The sequence below is a fragment of the Pan paniscus genome, chromosome 6, assembly GCF_029289425.2.
Source record: "Pan paniscus chromosome 6, NHGRI_mPanPan1-v2.0_pri, whole genome shotgun sequence".
NCBI classification, from domain to species: domain Eukaryota; kingdom Metazoa; phylum Chordata; class Mammalia; order Primates; family Hominidae; genus Pan; species Pan paniscus.
In genome coordinates this window covers 187912612-187931142 of record NC_073255.2, presented here as the reverse complement: position 1 = coordinate 187931142, position 18531 = coordinate 187912612, and the positions used below count along the sequence as shown (strand labels likewise).

Here is an 18531-nt window from a genome sequence, read left to right as displayed (position 1 = left end):
CAATAGGGTTACCTATAAGTATTTGAAAGGGTATTTTTATGAACTAGTTTTACTTTTTCTGCCTTGTCTTTGTCATAATAATAATAATTGCAGTTTAATTTTTTATTTTTTTAAAAATCTCCTGGCATCTATTTTTAAAATTGGGGAAGGGGTGTGAGAAAGAACAACATGATGTCAACCCTGCTTAGCTCACAGGAACAAGCGAGATAATTCATGTGAGAATGTTCCGTAAACTCTAACGGTGTCTCACTTTTTAGGTTCTGTACAATAATTAAGATGTGTATGTTCTGCATCACACACTCTCATCTGACTCTGTATGACAGACATGTGGGGATTGGTATTCCGATTAGAATCGTAAACATCTTTTCAAAACACTTCCTTAGTGACACTAATATATATATGTGTGTGTAATATACATAGACACACACAACACAACACATATCACCCCTCCCTCTCGAAAAAGCAACCACCACCAATCCTGCCATAGGGGGAGCTACACATTTCTTACTAGAGTGGGTGCATACGATTGTTAAGCATATGATTGGCATTGTGTGTCATGTAAGGAACACATAGAAACCTTTATGCGGTTCATTGTTTTTCCAGCCTTTTAACAGTGGTGATTCAGGTTTCATTCCATTTATAACCCAGGTGAGTCTGCAGTCTTTTTTCTGCCGTTTACAAACCAAGTCTGCTTTACTGGTGTCTGTTCTATTGTTAGTCCCCAACGAGGCACTCTCCTGGTATTCCTGTGCTTGCCCTGTGACTGTCTTGAGCCTGCAGAATGCAGCAGAGATGGTGATGTGCCAGTTCCAGGCTTTAAGCCCTAAGAAGTTGGCAGCTTCTGCTTTTGTGTTCTTGGGAGCCTCAAGTGATGTGCAGTAGATGTTAGGAGGGGACACAGAGAAAGGGAGAATGCCCCGCCTTCCCAGCTGTGTAGCACCACCAGCCCACCAGATAAAGGCCCCCCAAAGAGTAAACTAAAAGTGAGCCCAGCGTTGACTGTAGAACCATGAGCACATGAAATGGGTGGTGTCAGTCACTCAGCTGTGGGTAAATGAAACAGTAATTTTCTGCTTTAGGGGTATATGTATGTGTTTGTTATTTTGCTTGTGTTATTTTGAGGCTTTAGTTGAAATAGTTACTGTATGTCATCTTTCAGGTTAATTTATTAGATATAATTCCGAAAATACTTTTTTTATCCTAAGCGGATTATTTCTGCCTAAGAGCAGTTACTAATAGTATTACTAATATTAATAATAATGAGATTTGCTGAGCACTTGCTACATGCCAGATGTTTGGTATATATTTTCATTTAATCCTCACAAAGCACCTTATGGGATAGGTACTATTATGATGTCCATTTACAGTTAAGGAAAAGGACTCAGGAAAACTGCCCAAAGTCACATAGCTAATAACCACCATCTCATACTGTTTAGTAAAAAGTAGTAAATGGGCTGGGCATGGTGACACACACCTGTAATCCCAGTGCTTTGAGAGACCAAGGTGGGAGGATCATTTGAGACCAGCAGTTTGAATACAGTGAGCTATGATCCTGCCATTATACTCCAGCCTGGGCAACAGATAGAGACCCTGTCTCAAAAAAAAAAAAGGAAAAAGTAAATGCATTATCTTTTTTAAAAAAATCTTTTTTTCCTAAATCAAGTTTATTGAGGTGTAATTTACATATAATAAAGTATCCATTTTAAGTGTAGAGTTGGATGAGTTTTGACAGATTTATGCACCTATGTAACCTCCGCCTTTATCAAAATATGAAACATTCCGTCATCCCCACAAGTTCTCTCACGTCCTTCACGCCCTACCCCAGCTCCCCGGGAAGCACTGATCTGCTCTCCATCACTCTGGGTTAGTTTTTCTTACCCTAAAATTTCAGATACATCGAATCATACAATATATACTCATTTTTGTATGTCAGTTAGCATAATGTTTTTGAGATTCATCCGTGGTGTTGCATGTATGATTTCTTTTTATTGCAAAGTGGTATTCTGTTGAATGGATATACCTTAATTTGTTTATCTGATCACCCATTGGTGGATATTTGGGTTATCCCAGTATTTAACTATTAAGGATAAAGCTATTATGAGCATTTTGAGTAAATGTCTTCGTGGACACACAGTCATTTCTCTTTGGTAAATACCTAGGTGTGGTATTGCTGAGTCACATATATGTTAAGTGTATACTTTAGGAGAAACTACCAAACTGTTTTTCCAAAACATTTTGACCATTTTATGCTTCCACTAGCAGCACATGAGAGCTTTGGTTGCTGCCTGCCCATCCTCCCTGATACTTGGTATTGGCGGCCTTTCTAACTTTCTAGCTATTCTCAGATGGTAGGTTGTGGTTTTATTTGAATTTTCCCACCAAGAATGGTGGACATCTTTTCATATACCTACTGGAAATTTGGATATCTTGGTTTGTGAAGTGTCTGTTCAAGTCTTTTGCCTAGATTATCAGATTCTTCTTACTGAATTATATATTCTGAATAAAAGTCCTTTTTCAGATGTGTATTTAATGAATATTTTCTCCTAGTGTGACTTTTTTGTTGTTCCTGTGTTTCAGAGAACAGAAGAAGTTTGTAAGTTTGATGAAACTTGGTTCACTTTTTGGGTTTTTTTGTTTGTTTGTTTGTTTTGTATCGTGTCAGGAATCTGTCTACCTGAAGATCATAAAGTTGTTTTTTGTTTGTTTGTTTTCACTTTTAAGCTCTGTTGGACTTGAGAAAGTTTTGTTTTTTGGTTTTTTTTTCATATTCTAGAAGTTTTGTAGTTTTAGCTTTTATGTTTAGGTCTCTGATCCATTTCTAGTTAATTTTTATGTATGAGGTAAGGGTGAAGATTTTTTAAAAAACTTGAGGTCCCACACCTGTAAAAAGAAAGGAAAAATAACATTTAAAACTTTGAGAAAATTTCTTTTTTTTTTTGAGGTAGCATTCAACAGGTTTTGGCAAGTCTGCAGTCATCTACATCCAGAATCAGGCTGTAGAACAATCCATCAACCCAAAAAGCGCCCTGTGCCTGTTTCTAGTTAGCCCCCTACCCCTTTGTGTTTTCTGTCCTATAGTTTTGTCTTTATCAGGATGCCCAATAGATGGAACCGTATATTATGCAGCTTTTTGCGTCTGGCTACTTAGCACAACACATTTGAGATTTATTCATGTGTACATATACCAGTATTTAATTCCTTTGTATTGCTTAATAGGACAGTTGACCCTTAATCAACACAGTTTGAACTGTGTGGGCCCACTTATAGGCAGGATTTTTTTTTTTCCTCAACCAAATGCAAATGGAAAATACAGTATTCCTTGGATGCAAAGCCCACATGTATGGAGGGCTGACTTTTCATATATGCAGATTCTGCAGGGTGAAAAGCAGGGCTTCATCACACTCGGATTTTGCTATCTTCAAGCATCCTGGAACCAGTCCCCCTTGTATACCAAGGGATGCCTGTATCCCTTTGGGTGGATTTTTTCCCCCCACTTAAATTGCATGTTTTATTTCCCCCAATCCCAGCAATAGCACAGAAGCCCCATCATATCCAACCCAAACTGGTTTCGAGTAGGTTAAGGTTATAGGGACGCTTGTCAGAACGTTGATACAAAGGGCTCCCAAACGCTGGGCACAAATGTGTCAGCAAACAGATGGAAGTAAACAGTGCACTGGCCCAAATGCTTCATGAGTCAGTTTGATTTTGCAATGCAGTTTGCATCCTTGAAACTGCCAGTCTGGAGGGAGACAGGGTAGCTTGAGGGAGTGAAGTTGAAATTGCCTCCTATTAGCTCACCCTTTCAACATTAAACAGACCAAGAGAGAAATGGTTCCAACATTTCACCACATCTATTTCTTATGCAGTCTAAGCTGGGAATGCCATGTAAATGGGTCACTGCGAAATGCAGCAATTTAATTTTTCTCCAATCAAAATAAGAAACAAACCAGTATGATCTCACTTCTATTAACTTTTGAAGGTTTACAGCAGTTAAAATATTTTTACTTCTGTATATGAAGGCTTAAAAAAATTTTTTTTTTCATAAAATACAAGAGCAACGAATTTCACCATCGAGTAAAAGTAAAAACTGGGATTCTTGTTTAAATTAGTCCAAAGTGGCATTTAGGAACTTAGTTGTAGGCTGCTGCGCTGACACCATGACAAAACAAAGTGTAGGGTTGGGTCTGGTTTTGTTTCGGTTATCTTTTCAATAACCAGTGCTCATGGATAAAGTTCTGGAAGTGTTTCAATTGTAAGGCAGGGATCTGTTAGAATTCCACCATGGGTATGCTTCTTGGGTTGGATGCTGGAGGGTGAGGCACGTTTTGCCAGACTCATGTCTAGTCATCAAGGTCAAAAAATTCATTGTCTCCTCGGTATTCCATTCCCTGGAAATCTACTCGGTACCACAGGATACCTCCAATTCCACCAAATCCTTTCACAAACCGAGACCCGTCTTGCGTTTTATCTGTGATCATTTCCAACGTAGCTCCAAATTTTTTATAGTTGTTAGCAAACCATTCCAACAGGGGCATGCTCTCGATAAGCTCATGTTCCTGTCCGGTCTCTTTGTCTGTGAAATGAGATTTATCCTTTTCTTGCTTTGGAGTTAGAGAATTTTCTCCTTTTCTGTGCCTTGGCAATAAAGAACATATCTCATTATATCCAGATTTTCATAGACCATTAGAATTTCTACAGCTCCCTTTTCCAAAGTCTTTAGTGTATCTTCAACGCCAAAACAGTACTTTCGCGTGTCCTGGGTGATTTCATCAAAGTATCGTTCTATTGATTTCTTTTCTTGAATGAATTTCACTTCGGAGAGGACTTCAGTAGATAACTCAGTAGCTTGATTGAATCCATTTTCACCACCATAGGATATATCAACTAATTTTAAAACTTTGGATTGTAACCTCTGATCAAACATATCAGATTGACTTAGTTCAAAGTCAGCAGATCCAGCTAAAACTAGACCAGCCACATTCACTTTGTCCCCAGAAATAGCTGCACAGCAGTCTCTGCTACTTTCTGAACATAGTTATGTCGCTTTTCCATTTTTAAACGGGCAAAATGCCTCTACTGTGTTTCTTTGGGAGATCCACAGTGAATTTGTGCAGGACTTCTCTTGTGTTTCCTTGGAGTGTGCCAAAAAGTGCACCACTACCATCTATTACAATGAATCCAAACTTGTTATCATCTGAAAGTAGTGCTGTAAGAGCCCCTTTATGGAATTTGTTGTCACACAAATACAATGACGTATTAATTGGTTTGAAAGATTCAAAGTCAATGTTGACTTTCTTTTCCTTTCCTTCTTCTGTTACAGTTGTTCCACAGTAAACAACCAGACCATCTGGAGGTACTTTGTTATAAAGTTTGAGCCTTTGTTGTATAGATGTAATGGCTCCCAGGACTGGATGGCGGTTTACTCCTGCCTTAATGTTAGGTGCAGTTCCAAACTCATCTGATAACATTTTTGCCACTGGTGAAATCTGGTCTTTGGGAGGAATGATCAATGATATCATGCTAGTGCCATTGCTGCAGGCTGCCTCCAAGCTCTTTTTTTTTTTTTTTTTTTTTTTTTTGAGACAGCTCTGTCGCCCAGGCTGGAGTACAGTGGCGTGATCTCGCCTCACTGCCACATAAGCCTCCCGGGTTCACAAGATTCTTCTGCCTCAGCCTCCCAAGTAGCTGGGACTACAGGCATGTGCCACCACACCCAGCTAATTTTTGTATTTTTAGTAGAGACAGGGTTTCACCATATTGGCCAGGCGGGTCTTGAACTCCTGACGTCAGGTGATCTGCCCGCCTCGGCCTCAAAGTGCTGGGATTACAGGCGTGAGCCACCGCACCCAGCCCGCCTCCAAGCTCTTAATGAGCTTCTTGATCTTCCAGAACTCCACGTTCCTGTCCACAGCACTGGGGTCGTCCACCATCTTCTTGCCTCCTCCTCCCTAAGGGCCCAGTTCTGGGCAGCAGCGGCTGGTAGGACACCGGCTCTTTCTGACCAGGCAACTGCATGTGTTGCAGTGCGCTCACATGGGGCCTGTGATGTCACTTCCTCTGCCGGGGTGGAGCACAAGGCTGCGGGATGGGTTTAACATAATTTAGGACATTTGGTTTGTTTCCACTTTGGGGCAATTATGAGTAAAACCAGTATAAACATGCAAATACAGGTTTTTGTGTTGACCATAAATTTTCGTTTGTCTTCCATAAATACTTAGGAATGAGATTGCTGGGTCATATGGTAAGTGTAGGTTAAGCTTTTCAGAAGCTGCTGAACTTGCCAAATTGACTGCACCATTTTGCATTCCCACAGGCAATGGGTGAGCGTATAGGTTGCTCCACGTCCTAGCAAGCACTGGGATGGCCAGTATTTTTTATTTTAGCCATTTTAATTAGGTGTGTAGCATCTCATTGTAATTTTTAATTTACATTTCCCTAATGGATAATGATGTTAAAAGCATCTTTAATGTGCTTTGCCATTTGAATATTTTCTTTGTTAAAGTGTTCAGATCTTTTGCTTACTTTCTTAATTGGATTGTTTCTTGTTGTTGAGTTGTGAGAGTGAAACATATTCTGGATATGGGTCCTTTGCACATATTTTCTCCCAGTCTGTGGCCTGTCTTTTCATTCCCTTAACAAGGCTCTTGGTACAGTTTTTAATTTTGATGAAGTCCAAGATGTTATTTTTTTCTTTTATGGATTGTACTTTGGATTTTATACCTCAGAATCTTCACCCAACTCAAGGTTGCAAAGATTTTTTTCCAATGCTTCTTCTAGAAGTTTGATAGTTTTTACATTTAGGTCTATGATTTTTTTGATTTTGGAGACAGCGTCTTGTTCCGTCACCCAGGCTGGTATGCAGTGGCAGAATCATAGCTTGCTGCAGCCTCAACCTCCCAGGCTCAAATGATCCTTCCACCTCATCCTCCCCAGTAGCTGGTACCACAAGAGCACACCACCACACCTGGCTCATTTTTTGATTTTCTATAGAGATGAGATTTTGTTATGTGACCCAGGCAGGTCTTGAATCCTGGGCTCAAGCAATATGATCTATTTTGGATCCTATACATTTTTATAGGATACAAACCAAGCTTCTCTCTCTTCTATTTTTATTTTAAAAATTTTTTGTAGAGACTGGTCTTCCTGTGTTCCCCAGGCTTGTCTCAAACTCCTGACCTCAAGCGATCTTCGCACCTCGGCTCCAAAGTGTGGAGATTACAGCCATGAGCTACTGCCGCAGCCTCTCTTTTATTTTTTCTGATATTGACATCCAGTTGTTTCAGCACCATTTGTTGAAAAAGACCGTTCTTTGTTGAAAATCAATTGATGATACATGTGTATGGATCTATTTTGGGAGTGTGCATTTTCTTCCATTAATCTGTGTCTGTCCTCATGCGGGTACCACACTGTCTTAATTACTTTAGACTCCTAGTAAGTCTTGAAACCAGGTACATACTTTGTTTCTTCTTAAGGTTTTCTTATTTTTTTCTTAGAGATTAATTTTTTCCTTTTTTTGTTGGTTTGTAATAAGTACCTATGTTGAAGTGGACTAAAAAAAGTCCAGTTTTTATTTCTAGTCCATTTTTCAGAGTCACATTCTCATCTTCCTAACGTTTCATCTTCTCATGTCACTCTTCTGACTGGAAAACCCTTAGTGGCTTTTGAAAGAAAATCTTCAGCATGTTTTTTTAAAGACATTTTCAGGCCAGGCACAGTGGGTTCACACCCATAATCTCAGCACTTTGGGAGGACAGAATGGGCGGACCGCTTGAGCCCAGGTGTTTGAGACCAGCATGGGCAGCATGGTGGACCCTGTCTCTACAAAAAAAACTCACTGGGTGTGGTGGGGACACCCTGTAGTCCCAGCTACTTGGGAGGCTGAGACAAGAGGATCCCTTCAGCCCAGGAGTTGGAGGCTGCAGTGAGCTCTGATTGCTCTACTGCACTCCAGCCTGGGCAACCGAGGGAGACCCTGTCTCCGAAAAAAAGACACTTCCAAAGTGGAGGAGGGTGATATTTGACTTTTCTCAATTAGTAGTACCTTTCTCCCTGTTGAGACTACAGGTTCCTTGTAGGTTTCCATCAGGTATTTTATACTGACTCTTCCACAATTACACGTGGAGTAGGACTTCAGTTGGTGTTTGTGGATTCAAGGTGTTGATCATAATTTGGGAAAGGCTTAATTGAATATGGGATTGTGGTACAGAATTGAATAACTGTTTACTGAATATGTATGTGATGGGTGCCAGGTACTGTGCTTTATATCTGTGATTTCATTTAATCATTATGATGCAGAGAGATTTTGAGGCCCAGAGCGCTTAACTTCAAGACACAGCTAGGATTCACACCACAGTCTTGAGTTTAAATCCTAAAGCTTTACCCACTCTCCTGTTTCTTCCTTTCCTGTCCTGTCCTGCCCTTTCCTTTCCTGTCCTTTCTTTTCGTTTTTTATAGAGTTTCACTCTTGTATCCCAGGCTGGAGTGCAGTGGCACGATCTTGGCTCACTGCAACCTCTGCCTCCCAGGTTCAAGTGATTCTTGTGCCTCAGCCCCCCAGTAATTGGGATTACAGGCTCGTGCCACCACGCCCAGCTAATTTTTTGTATTTTTAGTAGAGACTGGGTTTCACCAGCTGGTCTCAACAAGCTCCTGAGCTCAGTCAGTCCACCCGCCTTGGCCTCCCAAAGTGCTAGGATTACAGGCGTAAGCCACTGTGTCTGGCCTATTGTGTTTATTTTTAATGTGTTTCTCCCCATTAGAATTTATATATTGAGGAAGGGGTTTGTGTCTATTCATCAATGTATTCCCATGCTTAGAATTGTGCCTCGCACTTAATAGCCGTTTAACAGATAGATACTTGAGTAAATGAATGAATTAATCCATAGTCAGATCTTTGAAAACTTGGGATTCAGAATGGAATGGAATGTTGCCATGCTTGGAACTGTAAAAATACAGCTGTTAGGAGGTAGAGCTGGGAGAAAGGACGACTGGCGAGTTAATCTTCTTATTCTACAAAAGGGATTCTGTCTGTAACTGATGAAACTAGGTAGAGGTTTAAGTAAATGTGTAACTGAGCTGGAGGGAAGAAACCTAATAGCTGTTCTGTGGGAATGTCATCATTTAGTCAGTAGGGAGGTAGACATCCAGAAGTCACAGCTTGCCTCTTGCCTCTGCCCAGTAGCTTTTCAATGGTATCTTTTTAAGAGAGGGTCTCACTCTGTCACCCAGGCTGGAGTGCAGCCTTGACCTCCCGGGCTCAAGTGGTCCTCCCATCTCAGCCTCCCAAGTACCTGGGAGCATGGGCGTGCACTACCACACCCTGCTGATTTTTTTTTGTATTTTTTTATAGAGACTAGGGGGTCTCACTGTGTTGCCCGGGCTGGTCTTGAATTCCTAGGCCCAAGCAATCTGCCAGCCTCAGCCCAGTCTCCAAAATTGCTGGGATTACAGTTACTGTATCCTTTCAATTCAGTGGTACTCATTGAGTTCTATTCCGCAGGTTTCATTGATGTTTGATTTCTTTCATTGATGTTTCCCCTAAAGTTAGAGAGCTGCTTCTCTTCCTCTTCCTTAATTGCCTCCAGTACTTTAAACTCTATTTACCTGACCTTTTCCTTGAAGGTTCCTCAAGCCAGGACCTACGCACCTGTTGTCAGTGGTGTTATAGTTCTGCAGGGCGCACAGGTGCATCCCCATGGGCACATTTAATTTAGGTGAGTAAAATGGAGCTGTAAGTGGCTGAGATCATTTTCTGTAAGGTGCATTCATCTTCATGGTCAAGTGTGTGGCACCCAACTACTGCAGCATCCGGCAAGAGTTCCCTGTAACACTGAGAGCAAAGGGGAGCCTAATCAATGTGCCCCGTTGGATTTTTAAGTATATTTAAATATTTCAGAGATACCATTATAACAAGCCACATGGAATGAAGTTAACTAAAAATGTGTTTATAACTAATTCAGGAGGAGGAAGGTTCAGAGGAGACCAGGAGGGAGTGTGGGATCTAGAGAACAAGGGGATAGAACAGCTTTTGTGGAAGGGGAGGGTGGCTAACTCTTCCTCCGGTGAAAACGTCAGACCGTGTAAGGCAGACAGGGCTACATGCCCAGCTCAGGAGCTCCAGTCACTGTGTTTGATGCATGTGCACCAAGGCTGGGACACTGGGTGAATAGAGGATAGCGGCGATCGGGACATTGCGAGTGCCGTCCTCATAGCTCAGAAGTCATAGCATGTCTTAATCATGGCCATATCCTCAGTGCCTGGCCCATAGTAGGTGTCCTTTAAGTGATTATGAACTGAGTTGCTGGTAGGAGCTGGAGGATTAGGGAACACTCTGGAGGCGATAGGTGATAATAGTTGAACTTGTTGCCTGAGGGCAGTGGTTCCTAAACATTGAACTGTGCAGCTGAATCACCTAGGGGGCTTGTTCATACTTCCATTCTGGAATTGCGCATCCAGTAGATTTGAGTGGGACTCAATAAATTACATTTGTTACAGGTTACCCTGTAGTACTAAGCTGCTGGGCCCACACTTTGAGAAAGAATTACTACTGTTGGAGGCAAGGAAGAAGCCACTCAGGATTCTAAAGCAATGGGACATGGAGGGATAGACCTTAGCTTGCTAAGGGTCACCAGCCCACATGGTTGTGGAATTTTCTGTAGCTGAGCTCAATAGGCTCACAAAGGCAGTTGATTAGATTAAGATCATAGAGGTTTGTGGCTGGGTGCGGCGGCTCATACCTGTAATCCCAGCACTTTGGGAGGCTGAGGCAGGCCGATCACGAGGCCAGGGATCGAGACCATCCTGGCTAACACAGTGAAACCCCATCTCTACTAAAAATACAAAAAAAAAAAAAAAAAATAGCCGAGTGTGGTGGTGGGTGCCTGTAGTCCCAGCTACTTGGGAGGCTGAGGCAGGAGTATGGTGTGAACCTGGGAGGCGGAGCTTACAATGAGCCAAAATTGCGTCACTGCACTCCAGCCTGGGCGACAGAGCAAGACTCTGTCTCAAAAAAACAAAACAAAACAAAAAAACAAAAGTCATAGAGGTTTGTTGAAGGGCCCTACAGAAGGGAAATTGGAGACTTCTTACAAAAGAGTAGTGGAAGATTTGTCTTGGGGCTTATACTGTATAGGGAAGAAAGAAACCTGGTGGAGATTGGAGATTCAAGGTCATGGTTTAGTATATTTCTAACCTTTTTGTCTGTAGCCACCTTAGTAAGAAACACATTTTACATTGTGACCCAGTAATAAATGTATGTATAACTGAGATAGAAGGTTCATAACACCTTTCTTGTTTGCAGTCTATGCTGGGATTCCTATTTCTTAAAAAAAAAAATAGTATGGGTCATGGCTCGGTATATTGACTTCATGAATAGTTAGGCCACACCACTGATTTGAAAGCATTGCTGGTAGAGATGGTTTGGATTAGATGATGAGAATCAGAAAGGGAGACCACTGGGGAATACTGTGTATTGATTGATAGGTGGGAAGAAGGGCAGGTGCCAGAGGAACAGCAGTCTGGGTGGTGACCAGGCACTTCTTGGTGTGCTCAGGAGGTGGGTTGCTGAAGTTGCATGGAGAGGATTACTGGTGCAAAGGCCAGTGGGCTTTCAGGCCCACTGTTAGCTTGTGTCTATGGTCATCAAAGCCCCTTAAAGTTATGTTGTGAATTTGAGGTGGTGAAAGCAGCCCTGGAATGGGTTGTGTCCTAGATACATTACATCGGTTCTAATGGACTCCCCCTTCTGCAGAATGCCTTGATAGACTAGTTAATAGATTGAAAATCTGGTCTTCCCCATCATATCCCAATGAACAAGCAATGTATAAACTGTTTGGGGAAATGCTGGGCTTCTAGGGAGTCGGTGGGAGGGGGGACAGACCGTGGCTGGAGTGCAGTGGCACGCTCAACGCACACTGCAGCCTCAACCCTTCGGCTCAAGCGATCCTCCTACATCAGCTTCTTGAGTAACTGAGACTATATGCACACATCACCACACTCAGCTAATTTTTATATTTTTTTTTGTAGAGATAGGGTTTTATCACGTTGTCCAGGCTGGTCTCAAACTCCTGGGGTCAAGCAATCCACCGGCCTCAGCCTCCCAAAGTGCTGGGATTACAGGCATGAGCCACCACACCGGGCTAATAAGTTATTTTTTAGGAGAATAAGCATGATAACAAAGTCAATATTAATCTGAAAACTTAAAATAATTCTGTAAACAGTGCCTATTTTGCAATAATCATGAGGTATAAGATTGAGTCAACACCCCTGAAAGTACACCTTCTGTAGTGAAAATACCAGCTGAGAAACTCACTGTGCCATTTTATCATTGGAAAAAATAATACAATGCTGTTCCCCGATAAAAGCTCAGAAGAATTTTTTTAAATAATTTTTATTTTTAAAAGTTAAGGTGGGTTTTGGTTTGGAGGAAGAGTATTTGACAGTTAATTGTAGGAATTGAGATACTGCCTTTTAAACCATTTATAGTAATTTATGTCATTAAATGAGTGATTTGTGTTTGAGGATAAACACACATCTGAGTATGGGCTACTTTTCCATTTATTTGGGATCACTCCTGTGTAGTTTTCATGTAACATTTTCCCAAAGAGTTGATCTGGAGTGTGAGATTATCTTCAGCAAGCGAGTAACAGTGTTTCCAGACCTGAATTTGCTAAGGACAAAAGCCAAAGTGAATATATGAAGTTATTGAGAGAAAAAGGTTAAAGGTGATCACAGTAGAGATCACCAATGCCTTTTTGTGGTTGCAAACAAACTAGAAAAACCTAACCAAAAGATCTGAACTACGTCTCCAGAAGACACTCCTTAAAGCCAGAAATTATAACTGGAACTGAGAACACTTGAAAATGAGCGGTGGGGTTTGTTTATGAAGATTCAGTAGCATTTAATGCTGACTTGTCAAGATTTCAACACTAGTTAATAATGGCACTTTTTAATGGAAATGGCAAAAAACAGCATGTTAGCAAATATAGCCTTCCTATCCCTTCTGGATTATTTAAATAATTAATGACCTCACCTTGGCGGGAGAGCCCCAGGGAGGAGAGACCCAAGGGAAACGTAGTTTTTCTCCAGTGCCACTTCTGCTAATGAACAGTACCTTTCTCCTAGGGCCAGTCTGATTGAAAATCCAGTTTCCACCCTGGAGGAATACGTTTTAAATTCTGGTATCCCAGTTTACTATTCATGAAAACAACAGTTGGCTGTCAACCTGTGATGTGATTTTGGTTAGACTACATTGTCTGTTACCAGAATGATTACTTATGTTTTCAAGTGAAATGTTAATTTAGCCTGTCAAATAGTGTATGCCCATTGTGATACAAATAAGGAGCTCTTCTCTCACTCCGTTTTTGCACTTGATCTCATGCTGTCTTGTTTAATGTGTGTAACTTTCTTTTCTGTTCAAATGTGGCTTCCTGAATTTCACGGGAAACTCCTGAGGCTCTTTTCCCCCGTCCCTTCACTCCCGCAAGTCAGGTTGTCGAGACTTGGCCAGTGCCAGTTCAGAGGACTGTCTGATCCAGGGGTTCCTGGTTGCCCAGTGCTTGGGGAGCTTATCCCATGTATCATACTTAGCCCCTCTTTCACTATTTTTAGTCCAGTTCTACTACACAAAATGTTGCAAAAATCTTTTTAATTATATTATTTCCTTTTTTCTTTGTAACTCTTGCCCATATCTTTAGGGAGAAAATGATCGCTTTCTTTCCTTTTTTTCCATTTGTAAGCAAAACAAAAACCCCACAAACCCTTATCCTACCCACATAAGGGTATAAAAAGCCCACTGGAGTCCTTAGAAGTACCTTGCAAAAGCCCTTAAGAAGTTTGTTCCCTTCTTTCTTTCTAATTAAATTTCATTTCTTTAAGCAGTAGCATTCAGTGTAAATAACAGTTTTTTTTTTTACTCCTTCTAATTTTTCAGTTTCAATAACATAAGAGAGGAGTTTTCTTCTTGCTATTTTTGTTACCTGAAGTAGTTCTGCTGTATTTTGAGTTAAATTCTCCTTTACAGGCTAGCATATATAACATGGTTTCTTTTCAACACAATTCATTTTAAATTTGTGGAATTCTTAAACTATTGTATTCCTATATCACAGGCAGGCCTGTGATTAGGTACCAATAAATACTAATTGAATTGTTTCTTAATTTCTGTGGAACTGTGTTTTGTATTTCATTTGTATAAAATTGAGATCTTTTGTAGTATCTAAATGGCTAAGAGTGACCTTTGGAGATCTACGCTTTAATTTCGTTCATTTGTTCAGAAATCTCAATGTTTACAATGTGTCGGCTGGCCCTGTGCTGGCTTCAGTGGAGTGTTCACTAAATGAGTATCATTTCAAATAACTTAATAAAACAGTAGCTATGAGAATGACTTTTAAGGAATGGGTACTACCTTAGGGTGGTCTTGAAGGTTTCTCTGTGAAACTAACATTTGAGCTCAGATCAGAATGACAAAGATGAGTCATATATTCAGAGATGGGGGCAGTGGGGGTTGCTAGAATAAAGGGGCCAAGGCAGGCAGGAACTCCAGGAGCAGAAGGGATGTGACTGGAGCCTCAGGATGGGTTGTCGGGGGCTGTTGGCAGATGAGGTCAGAGTGGTAACCAGAGCAGGGATGGCCTGGTGTTTGTGGGCCACGGTTAGAAGCTGGGAATTTAGGGCAGGCGCGGTGGCTCACGCCTGTCATCCCAGCACTTTGGGAGGCCAAGGCGGGTGGATCATGAGGTCAGGAGTTCGAGACCAGCCTGACCAATGTGGTGAAACCCTGTCTCTACTAAAAATACAAAAAAAATCAGTCGGGCATGGTGGCGCGTGCCTGTAATCCCAGCTACTCAGGAGGGCTGAGGCAGGAGAATCGCCTCAACCCGGGAGGCAGAGGTTGCAGTGAGCCAAGATTGCACCACTGCACTGCAGCCTGGGTGACACAGCAAGACTCTGTCTCAAAAAAAAAAAAAAAAAAAAAAAAAAAAAGTTGAGAATTTATTCTAATTGCAATGAGGATTGGAAGCAGAGAAGTAGCGTTTAATTTTCAAATGCTCATGTAGGTTGCTTTGTAGAGAATAATTTCAGGTATTAGTAATTCTAGAGACATTTTGAACTGTATTGGGCTGCGGATAAGGAGTAAATAGGTCTGCCAACTTGTGGCCTTTCCTTCTCAGCAACCCCTACTTTTTTTCTTTTTTTTTTTTTTTATAAGAGTCTCACTCTGTTGCCCAGAGTGGAGTGCAGTGGCGCCATCTCAGCTCACTGCAACCTCCGCCTCCTGGGTTCAAACTATCCTCCTGCCTCAGCCTCCTGAGTAGCTGGGATCGCAGGTGCCCATCACCACGCTTGGGTAACTTTTTTTATATTTTTAGTAGAGACAGGACCAACCATGTTGGCCAGGCTGGTCTCGAACACCAGACCTCAGGTGATCCACCCGCTTCAGCCTCACAAAGTGCTGGAATTACAAGCATGAGCCACCGCACCCGGCCAGCAACTGCTACTTTTAAGCCAACTTTTTAATAATTTAAATTTTAAGGAATGCCTTTGGTGTGAAAACATTGTGCAACTATACCTATCCATAGTTTGGAGGAGAAACAAGCGTAAATTAAACCCAGGAGAGTAAGATGGGTGTTACCATGCCTCTCCTTCACTCTCACTGCACGTCCTGTTGTGATGGAGTTAAGTATGCCAGGCATATACAGCATGTGTGTAATAATGCTCCAAGGATGCAAGAGAGAAGGAAGAGTTTGGAGGTGAAATTAGGGAGAGACCACTTCCTCATTCCTGGTGATAAAGTCATCTGAACTATGCGTCTCATGCGATTTCTTCACAGGGCATGTACCCTGTTCTAAAGTCCTCCAGTAGACATTTTAGGTAGCAGAAGAGTGAGAAGCTAAGGCTCTAGTTGTTGATTTATTAACATACAAGTTCAATTATTGGCGATTTTGTGAAATCCATAACATTTCTTAATTGTCTAGATACTGCTAGGCCTTTCATACTGAATGACATAGGATTTCTAGCTTCAAAGGAGTTTTTAAGATAAAGACTTACGTTACATATTTTCAGATTACCCTTTTTTTTTTTTTGACACAGGGTCTTGCTCTGTCGCCCAGGCTGGAGTGCAGTGGTGCAATCTCGGCCCACTGCAGCCTCTGCCTCCTGTGGGCAAGCAATTCTATTATCTCAGCCTCCCAAGTAGCTGGGATTACAGGTGCCCGCCACCACACCCAGCTAATTTTTGTTAATTTTAGTAGAGACGGGGTTTCGCCATGTTGGCCAGGCTGGTCTCGAACTCCTGACCTCAGGTGATCCGTCTGCCTCAGCCTCCCAAAGTGCTGGGATTACAGGCGTGAGCCATGGTGCCTGGCCGGATTACTCTTTTTAAAAGCTGTACTTGGTAACACTTCTAACCGTCATATATGAATGAATACAACGAAACTAATCATTTTAATTTTCATATTAAAATTAAATAGCAAGATTCCAAGAATACTAGAGGAAATTAGCTTACTTTAAACCTTTTAGTTTATCTTTAACAGAATATCTGATGTGCTTGTTGGTCAGTAATATTTGTTAATGTCACAGACATGTTTACTTTGTAATAGCTTAATTGCATAATATCCTCATATAAAGCAAATTAATGAAATTTATTTCATTTTTTGAAATTGCTCAAATGCTAATTAAAGGAATGTTTTCTGACCCTGATACCTTCAGTGTCTTCATCTATTAATGGTTTTTTAATAAAACAGTAAAATTAAAAATTTTTACCTTCATATGCCAACACACACTAAGCTCTTGTTCTCTTTTATAGGGAAATCCTCATTGACGATTCAGTTTGTTGAAGGCCAATTTGTGGACTCCTACGATCCAACCATAGAAAACAGTAAGTATTGTTTTCAAGTACTTAAAAACTGAGAAGCCTTCTTTTGTGTAAAATAGCCATTGTGTATTCATGGAGGCTTTGAGTGCAGGAGGTAAATTCTGTATGTCTCCCAATTGGGGTCAAAGAAAACTTGCAAAAAATTTACCTACTTTACCCTGAAAGATTTTTCCTTCCATGTCTGCATCCCCTGCCGTCTAGAAATTATTAATTCAAGTCAGTAGGAATCTGGCCCATTACTGGAATCTTCATATTCCAGAATCTGCTCCAAAACAGGAATGGAGAGCACAGTCTTCTCCCCCACACCCCCTTTCTCCCAGCCATTGCAGTTTCCAGGGATTCCAAGCTTGAAAGAATGAAAAACACTCGAGATCCCTGTTCCTTATTCTTACAGAAGCCATACTCCCACCCACATTTCTCTATACCCTTCTTTCCAGCCCTAAAGATTTGAAAGAGAAATGAACTATTCTGGGATTGGATAGAGCAGTTGCAGCATTAAAGAGCAGTTGCAGCATTAAAAAGAAGTTGGCTCAAAAAGCCTGTTGACATTTTAGGCCATGTGCAGAAAAAAGCAGGGAAGACAGAACCAGCCATGACCTTTACTTTGTTCAATTTTAATCCATGGTTTCAGAATATTCCTGATGGATTCTAGGACCATGAGACAATTTATTTATTTTGTTTTATTTTTTAAAGAGACATGGGTCTCACAGTGTTACCCAGGCTGGACTCAATATCCTGGACTCAAGTGATCCTCTTTCCTCAGCCTCCCAGGTGGCTGGAACTACAGGCATACGACACTGTGCCCAGCTTTGAGACAGTTCTTGATTCTAGGGATCGCCAAGGAGAATCTGAAGCAGGGAAGCTGGTCTTTTCAGGCTTAGAACCCCAGGTGGGCCCTGGAACTAGGTTTCTCAGATTCTTGAGACCAGGACTTATGTAGGAGTTGTCACCAGGAACATGTAGATTTAAACATGGGATTCATCAACACCTGATTGGCATATTAGACATGAAGCAGATTTCACCTGCCGGAGGCTTGCAAGAGAATCACTTGAATGCTTTGGCTGACAGTAAAGAGCTTGGCAAACGACAGCCTGCAGGCCAGCAAGGCCCGTTGCCTGTCTTTGTACAGACCAAGAGCTAAGAAAGGTTTTTCCATTTAAGCATAATATATAAAAGTGCAAAGAAGAATAATGTCTGGCATGTGAAGATGATATGAAATTCAAATGTTAACCTCTATAAAGTTTTATTGATACACAGCCATGTTTGTTCCTTTACATGTTGTCCTTTACATGCTGTACATTGGCAGAGTTGTTGAATAGTTACAGCAGAGACCAGGTGGCCTACAAAGCCTAAAATATTTACTGGTACTGTCTGGCCCTTTACAGAAAAAGTTTGCTCACCCCTCGCTTAAAATATTTGGCTGTCCTTTGTGTTCCAGTGTGCTGGTAGCAGAGAAGGAAACCTGTTGGTTGATAAACTAACTCCAGGAATATTTTTGAAAGTAACCTTTCAAGATGTTATATTTGAAAGTAACCTCTGGGTATCTACAGGGAGGAGTCCTGATTACATCCTATGATTTGTCTAGCTGGTCATTATATAATAGTAAGCAAGTGTGAGGAGCAGATTAATGTGAGTGCTAGATGAACAAGCTCGGTTTTCTG

At 41.3% G+C, this 18531-nt stretch overlaps 1 protein-coding gene and 1 pseudogene across 4 annotated transcripts in view; one reads left to right on the top strand and one right to left on the bottom strand.

Moving 5' to 3' along the window:
- The window catches only part of RHEB (Ras homolog, mTORC1 binding), a 53265-nt gene that overhangs the window by 12120 nt on the left and 22614 nt on the right, over window positions 1-18531 (top strand). For 2 of the 4 annotated variants that reach the window (XM_003815089.5, XM_063606424.1), the window contains exons 2-3: window positions 9622-9713; window positions 16802-16873. In XM_003815089.5, coding sequence (XP_003815137.1) covers window positions 9695-9713; window positions 16802-16873 — 91 coding nt within the window. In that variant the 5' untranslated portion in view covers window positions 9622-9694. The remainder of the gene's footprint in view (window positions 1-9621; window positions 9714-16801; window positions 16874-18531) is intronic. The other 2 variants (XM_034965278.4, XM_063606425.1) reach the window with 1 other exon arrangement.
- Window positions 3887-9603, bottom strand: LOC100983292 (eukaryotic peptide chain release factor subunit 1-like; annotated as a pseudogene).